Source organism: Mangifera indica, chromosome 5 (assembly GCF_011075055.1).
Source record: "Mangifera indica cultivar Alphonso chromosome 5, CATAS_Mindica_2.1, whole genome shotgun sequence".
Classification (NCBI taxonomy): domain Eukaryota; kingdom Viridiplantae; phylum Streptophyta; class Magnoliopsida; order Sapindales; family Anacardiaceae; genus Mangifera; species Mangifera indica.
In genome coordinates this window covers 10,721,917-10,729,589 of record NC_058141.1, presented here as the reverse complement: position 1 = coordinate 10,729,589, position 7,673 = coordinate 10,721,917, and the positions used below count along the sequence as shown (strand labels likewise).

At 31.5% G+C, this 7,673-nt stretch overlaps 1 protein-coding gene across 1 annotated transcript; it reads right to left on the bottom strand.

Moving 5' to 3' along the window:
• Positions 1 to 1,729: 1,729 nt before the first annotated feature.
• LOC123215843 (protein NRT1/ PTR FAMILY 4.6) lies at positions 1,730 to 5,522 on the bottom strand. Its single transcript, XM_044636102.1, has 5 exons — positions 5,365 to 5,522; positions 5,093 to 5,201; positions 4,776 to 4,993; positions 3,028 to 3,468; positions 1,730 to 2,931 (listed from the first exon to the last, which is right to left on the bottom strand). Exons 1-5 carry the CDS (start codon positions 5,365 to 5,367, stop codon positions 1,957 to 1,959), a joined length of 1,746 nt encoding a protein of 581 aa, XP_044492037.1. The 5' UTR covers positions 5,368 to 5,522; the 3' UTR covers positions 1,730 to 1,956.
• Between the last annotated feature and the right edge of the window lie 2,151 nt (positions 5,523 to 7,673).

The following is a 7,673-nucleotide window of genomic DNA, read 5'->3' as shown; positions in this document are numbered from 1 at the left end:
ATTCCACATGAAGGGCATCATACTCTTCACGCATCGGGTGACACCAACGAGAGAAAGATGTGCTTATTTAAAAGAGGCTAACTCATGCAACAAAGGATCCAAGTTCTTGAAGGTGAGAGCACAAGAAAACGCATAACGCTGTTGTTTGCTTAGCTAAGCACAAGTGGCCTATGAATCATTGCATAAGCTTTAAGAAAAGTAATACTGCATGTATGGATTTTTTTTATTAATTATTTAACAAATTTATATGATAATATATAATTAAATGATTTTTAAGTTATAGACAAATATAAATATGAATAGTATTATATATACAAATAATATATATAATTTTATACACAAATAATGATATGTTATCATACGTTTGAGTAATTTTAAATTAAAGATAAAATAATATTCAATTATATAATAATGTATCATTGTTTATGTATAAGATTATATATATTATTTGTGTATATAGTTTTATTGAATAATCAATTATATTACCGTATAAAAAAATATTTGTATTTGTAATCTTATTCCTTCTCGAGAGTGTTGAAAGTGACATAATTGTCCACTTAAATTTAAGCCAAATGACTATTTCCCACCCAAGGTTTGACGTGAACCCAATTTTTCACTTACTAATTATTAAAAAAAAAAATCAAATATTCACTTATATGTTAAATTTTACTATTATTATCAGAGGTAAAATTGTCATTTAAAGAAAAAATTTATCTCATTTGTTTCACCGTAGTTTTAAAAACTCACAATTCCCCCTACCCTCATATTTCCCAAGTTTAAAAACTGATTTCTCAGTTACAACCCCCTTTTTATTTTCAATTTGGATTAATAAGTGGGTGAAAAGTTGGGTTTCTATCAAACCTTAATGGGAAATAATCATTCGACTTTAATTTATAAGGTATCCTCAACGCTCAGTTTCAACCTCCCTTTCATTTTCAACATAGGTTAATGAATGATAAGTTAAGTTTATATTAAACCTTAATGGGAAATAGTCATTTGATCCTTAATTTATAAAGTGTCTCTAATACTCAGTTTCAACCTCCCTTTCATTTTCAATATAGGTTGATGAATGCTAAGTTAAGTTTATCAAACCTGGATGGAAAATAGTCATCTAATCCTTAATTTATAAAGTGCCTCTAATACTTAGTTTCAACCTCCTTTTTATTTACAACTTAGGTTAATAGGTGAGAAATTAAGGTTGCATCAAATGAAAATAAACAATTCCACCTTTACTTTATAAGGGGGTTTGGTTAAGGTGATGTGAATTGAGGATGGTTAGTTATTCCTTATAATTAGGTTTTTTTTTTTTTTTGGATTTTTTTTATTTTAACAATAAAATATAATAAAAACGTTAAAAATATTGGAGATGCGGGGCATCGATCCCGTACCTCTCGCATGCTAAGCGAGCGCTCTACCATCTGAGCTACATCCCCTCCTTCTTGTTAGTGATGCTTTTATAAAACATTTTATACGATAGATTTTAGAGGTTCAACTGGTCTCCTCCGGCTATTCCTTTGATGCCTATACTGACAAAATGAAAACCTCAACTCAACCGAATATTCCGAGAATTTGTTTTTCTTTTATACATTTTTTACATCATTTATAGGAATTGCTCAGGTGGAACTGACAATGAATTTGCTCAATACTTTACCCATTATAATTAGGATTACTCATTCAATTCAAACTGTTTTTTCACTTCTTCTTTCCTTATGGGAACATGAATTCCTTCTAAAAGCTAAAAAATAGAATGGCTCCATTCCACCAGATGTTAAACCATATTTGTTACCGGAACTGAACAACAGTGTAATCAATTCCTATTTTAACAGTCTAATCAAGCTATTCATCTGCATATCACTTGTTATTCGAGAAAAACAAAAAATTGAATTTAGAGATGGTTCTTTCAAATAATTGATCAAGAAAACACCACCTTTAAATTCTGTTTATCACCACTAGTCTTTACTGATTTGCTCGTGTTGATGATCTATATTTGTACCGTGTGGCCCAGAAAAGGTAGTGCAAGAAATTCAATCCACTGAGCACACACATCAACCAGTAAAATCTGTCAAGCTGATACGCATTGATGCTGCCACCGGAGAGCCATGGTTGCTGTCCTGAATTTTCTGTGACTTCATTAACTATTGATACAATCGCTGAGCTTAAGTAATATCCCACGGCCAAAGAGGCCCATGACAGCGATGTTGCCAAAGATCTCATCCTTGTGGGTGCCTCCGTGAAGAAAAATTCAAGCAGCCCGGCTAAGGTGAAAAGATCAGCTGACCCCAGGAACAAATACTGCAAAGCTAGCCATAAGAATGTGATTGGCAATGGACCAGTCGAGTTGAGTCCTGAGTTTGCAACTCTCTTTCTCTTAATCTCAACAAGAGCTGCCACTGCCATGGCTACAATGGAAAGAACCAAACCGATTCCAATTCTTTGTAGATGAGTGATTCCCATTTCGGATTTGGTTACTTTCCTGGCAAATGGGATGATGAAATGATCATAAATTGGCGCCAGGATCATGATGAAGAGCACAGGGAAAACTGGAAGGGACGCCGGTGGGACTTTTAAGGAACCGATTTTGGTGTTCATTGTGGCAGCTTGTTCGACCGAAAAAGTGGAGAGTTGAGCCAGGCAGCAGTTGAGAATGATTGTACAAGCGAAGATAGGGAGAACTTTGATCACAATTTTCACTTCTTCTACTTCCTGCACCGTGCATGATAGTGCTGTATGGACTGGCTTGTTTACAAGCGATCTGTTTAAGAACCTCAGGGTCACTGTTGGGGCCTGAGGTAACAACTCCCTTGCTTTTGTAGTTTCTTCTTGAGGTCCCTTGCTAGTTTGGCTTAGCTTATAAGGGTTTGCTGACAGGTTCGCAATGGCATTGCTTGGAGTTTTACTTGTAAAAGCGTTGATCAATGCAGCAATCAAAACCTGGTAAGAAAAACGGAAGGTGTATCAGGACTCACATTCGCCTTGGTCATAGGAAAATTTTGAAGTCCTCCAATGGGGTTTTGAGTAGCTTATTACCTTGCAAATGGTGGTGAGTGGACTGCCAGAAGGGATCTTGTTCTTGTATAAAGCTGAACCAGCAAGGAAAATAAGGACAGACAAGAAAATTGCAATGGTGGAAATTCCAAATCCCCATTCCCATCCTTTATTGTCTTCAATCCACACAACTAATGTCACTGCAATGAGGGCACCACAGGAGAGGCAAAACACAAAGTAATTGAAAAAAGTTGATATTTTCTTCCTTCCTTGTGGGGTGTCCTCATCAAATTGCTCAGCCCCGTGTGTAGGCAGCGAGCCCTTAATCCCTCCAACGCCCAGCGCCACCAGATACAACCCAATGAACAACATTGCCGCTTTTCCTCCATCCACTTCTGTGCATTGAACAGTTGGGTTTGACGGGCTACATGGTGGTGGCTTTAGAGAAGAAGAGCGAGCTTGCACTGTCAGTATAACCAAGCCCTGTATAGGATAGAAATCATTTTATCATGTCACAAGTAAACATTTAATTATTAATTTAAATTTCTTAAATCATATAATATATATATATATATATATATATATATATATATATATATATATATATATATATATATATATATATATATATCTATATATGGTATTTAGAGTAACATTTCACTAGCCCAATATTAGCAAGAATTCATGTCAAATCTAATATTAAATCAGAATAAGGACAACCCTTATATTCTATTCGAATTCTTCTAATCCATTCTAAAGTCTGCAACTAAATTTGGTGCAGAAATCTTCAAAAAAAGTTTCTAATTTTGTCCAAGTTACACAATTGAATTTATTAAAATTACATGACAAGAACAATACGAGAAGGTCGGGGAATACACGTGCCCCATGAAGCCTGCCGTGTGACTGACGGTGAGGAAAAGGAGGGACACGTGGCATGATGTGATATTAAATATTAATATTTTATTGGGTGAGATTGTTATCCCCGTCGAAGCACAAGTAAACTTGTTAAGGAAGAAGACAGGTTTAGAGTTAGAGATCGCTTTCAACTTGAAACTGAAACAAAACGAAAAAAAACAAAGTTGATTTGTCTTTAACACCACATAAATATATACATATGAAATACGCCGTATTTAGGACTGTGTGGGACAGAGTGGACCCCACGTTTGACTTGACAAAATCAATCTATCAGCTCAGCAGCTCACATGATAATATATTTTTATCAAAGAGATTAAAAAAAATAAAATTAAAAGAAAATTGAAATATTATCTTTATTCTGAAATTTACCCCAAAAAACCCTGCTTATTTTTCTTTATTTTATTATTTAACTACCAAAACGTTACTTTTATTTTATTTTTAAAAGAAATTGACAACTTAAGCCGAAAAGCTGAATCAAATACATGCACAAAAACTTAGTGGAAAATGATTCTCACTGATTTTGATGGAGGAAGAAGACTAAATTAATGAAGGATGATGATTAAGTATGGTGTAGACCAATCAAACGGCCTCGTTAGTGATACCTAAACAAATTGCCCAAATCCATGTACAATGAAAAGTCACAGGTTTTACATTTATCCAGCAGCACCCCCACCCAACTTTTTATGGTTTTTTCTTTAATCTCCTCTTTTGTTTCTTTTTTCCATGCAAAACCCTTCTTTCTTTCTCGAACCACAATATAAGGAAATCAATAAATTTCAAAGAATAGATGAGATTGTTGAAAGAAATAGAGGAGAGTGAGAGAGAGAGAGGGAGAGTGGGAGGGAGGCTGGAAATTGAAGTAGTGGAATGTTTACCAGAAATTCAATGACTGCACTTAACAGGTAGATGTGGTAAGTAGTGAAGAAGGCGTCTGATAAGAAGCCTCCAAGGAGAGCCAAAAGAAAGGCGGTTCCCATGAAATTTGTGACACTGTTTGCAGATTTTGATGGAGATAAGTGCATGTGGTGTGATAAATAAAGCACCAAATTGCTTGCATTTGCCAAGTATGCCAGGTTCTCCAATATTTCCACAACTACACCCACAAATTAAAGCAGATATTTCAATAATCCCCACTTGAAAATTTTCATTAAGAAGAATGATAGGAATTACTGGAAAGAGTTATTGCAGATACCCAAAACAAAGAATGCTGCAAGCATGCCACCATGGCGCCCTCTGAGAGCAGGTCTCTTCCTCCAATCGACATAACCTTCCCATCTGTTCACCTGCTGTGCTTCTTCCTCCTATATTATGCACCAAAATTCATCAGGACTTCAAAAAGAAGGCATGCAATAGAAAAATGCCTTTTTTCAATAAAGGAATAATCAAAACCAAGAACAAACAAGAAGGGCATTGAATAATACTGAAAGAAACCAAAAAGAGAAAAAGGAAGAAGAGGGAACCCACCATCTTTGTTCTTCTCTCCTTTCCAACTTGGGTAACCACTTGAAGTTGGATCTCTCGCTAAAGAGAGGAAGAAAGAAAGTTGCTTTGATTAGAAAAGAGGAGTGACAACTGGTGGGAGATTTAAAGAGTTGAAGATAAGGGGTCCAAGTGGGGGAGAGAATGGTCTAGACTTATTAGAAAACGACTTTGAATCTCTTTACAAAAGATATATATATTTTAATTTCTATTATTTTAACAATATATATTTTCCATAGCCAAAACTCCAAACTTTAAACTAAATATGAAGATCGATGGTGAAATAAATTATAGGTTAAGCATCAAATCCCCCCACCAAAATTTAAAAAAAAGCAGAAAAAGGGGCAGCCTTTGTCTTGTTTGACCACAAAACCAGAAATATTAAATGTTAAAGTGACGATGCTTCACTGTCTATTTCGGGCTGGCTTTCACACTATGTATGTGCAAGTGACTTACCAACTGGGGAATTCTTTAGCTGGATGCACACGATGAGATAACAATTAAATGATTTATAGATATTTTAAATAAATAAATAGATATATATGAATTATTCATATATTAAATATGTTATTTTAAATTTTTAAACTCAAACGGTATTAAATATTTTATATGTTTCTCTTATTAAACTTGTTTTTTTTTTTTTTGCTATTTTTTACATTTTTCGTTTTTTATAAATTTTTTAAAATACAAAAATATCTTTTATATTTTTAATTAATTCCCATAATATTATAACTATACAAAATAAAAAAATCCAATTTTTTATTACTCAAATCCCTACTTATTCCGATAATTTTTAGTGATGATTAAATCTTAATTATATATTATGTTATATTAGGTTTAATAGCAATTAGATCTTTTTACATTTAAATTGTTAACTAGAACATTTATAAAAAAATATTAAAATTATAATTGATATTATTATATATTTAGAAACATATTATTGACGATGTATTGTATTAAACTTATATATACACGTTTCATATTTTTTCTGTATCTAATTTTATAACCCTTTTTTTTATAATTATATTTTTTATTATTTATCGTATTATACCCATATAATTCTCATATCTTTTTTTTTGTTCCTATATTTACTAACTAAAATGTCATCATATGATTGAATAATTTTAAATTAAAAATAAAGTAATAATCAATCATATAATGATTCATTTAAATATATATATATTTAAAATAGGTATACATAATATTAGTTACGGATAAACCACAACCCATATTCATGTGTGAGCATGTGATTCTGAGACTACATCGTATTCCATTCTACTATTAGATGGATGGATATGGGAAAAGAATAGTAAATTGGAATCAAATTGTAGCTTTTCAAGAACATATCCACCTTCTTCCACTCACGTTTGCTACTGGTACAACCACTGCCACCGTCTTAAAGCAATCTAATGTTACATTAAATAATGAATCCAAAGATTTACCTTTTGTTTTCTTTTGATCAATACTTTAATTAATTAATCAATTAAACAGTCATTAAAGAAACTGATAATACCAAAAGAATAAATTTATAATTTTAACAGAGAAAAAATAATTATTAAAAAATTTTAATGATGGGAAATTTTTTGTTGTTATAATAACTCTTTTATTAAAAATATTAACAAAGAAAATGTTTTTGACAAGAGAAAGGAATAAGAGAAGTTATAATACACATGAATGTCACTGTTCTCAAAGCACGTTACTCTTGATTGGAAAGGTGGTTCTTTTAGATAAGATTCTGACAGATTTCAAACTCAACTCGGCACAGAATAGGAGGCCGCATTTATCATATTAGACTATATTTGAAATAATATAATCTATAAATAAATAAATAATAAATATTATTAAAATCGGATCAAATTAATAAGTTTGATTAATTAAGTTGTAAATCACTCTATAATCAATTCGATTTTACAATCAGATTTGATTTGATTTGATTTATATATAAATATTAATTTATTTAAAATTTGATTAAATTCAAAAAATCCATTGAATTAGGTTAAACTATTTGAAACCAACAAAATCATAATACTATATAATTTTTGTCTTAATAAAATTACAAAAATTTCAATTTGTAAGATTTTAATTGAATTAATGATAAAATTTATAATTGAGTTTTTTCTTTATCAATGTAATAAAATATCAATTATTTAATTAACATATTTGTTTCGTATTTTAAAAATAAGATAAATATTTGATATTATTTAAGAAATATATAATAATTTGATAATAGATTAAATCGGTTAATTGTCTAGTTAAATCGGCTAAAACACAAACCAATTAAAGTTTCTCTTGAT

Coding starts and splice junctions, on each gene's coding strand:
- LOC123215843 (XM_044636102.1), bottom strand. Junction 4,994..5,092: donor TGCAGCATTCTTTGTTTTGG/GTATCTGCAATA, acceptor TTGTGGGTGTAG/TTGTGGAAATATTGGAGAAC. Junction 2,932..3,027: donor CACTCACCACCATTTGCAAG/GTAATAAGCTAC, acceptor TTTTCTTACCAG/GTTTTGATTGCTGCATTGAT.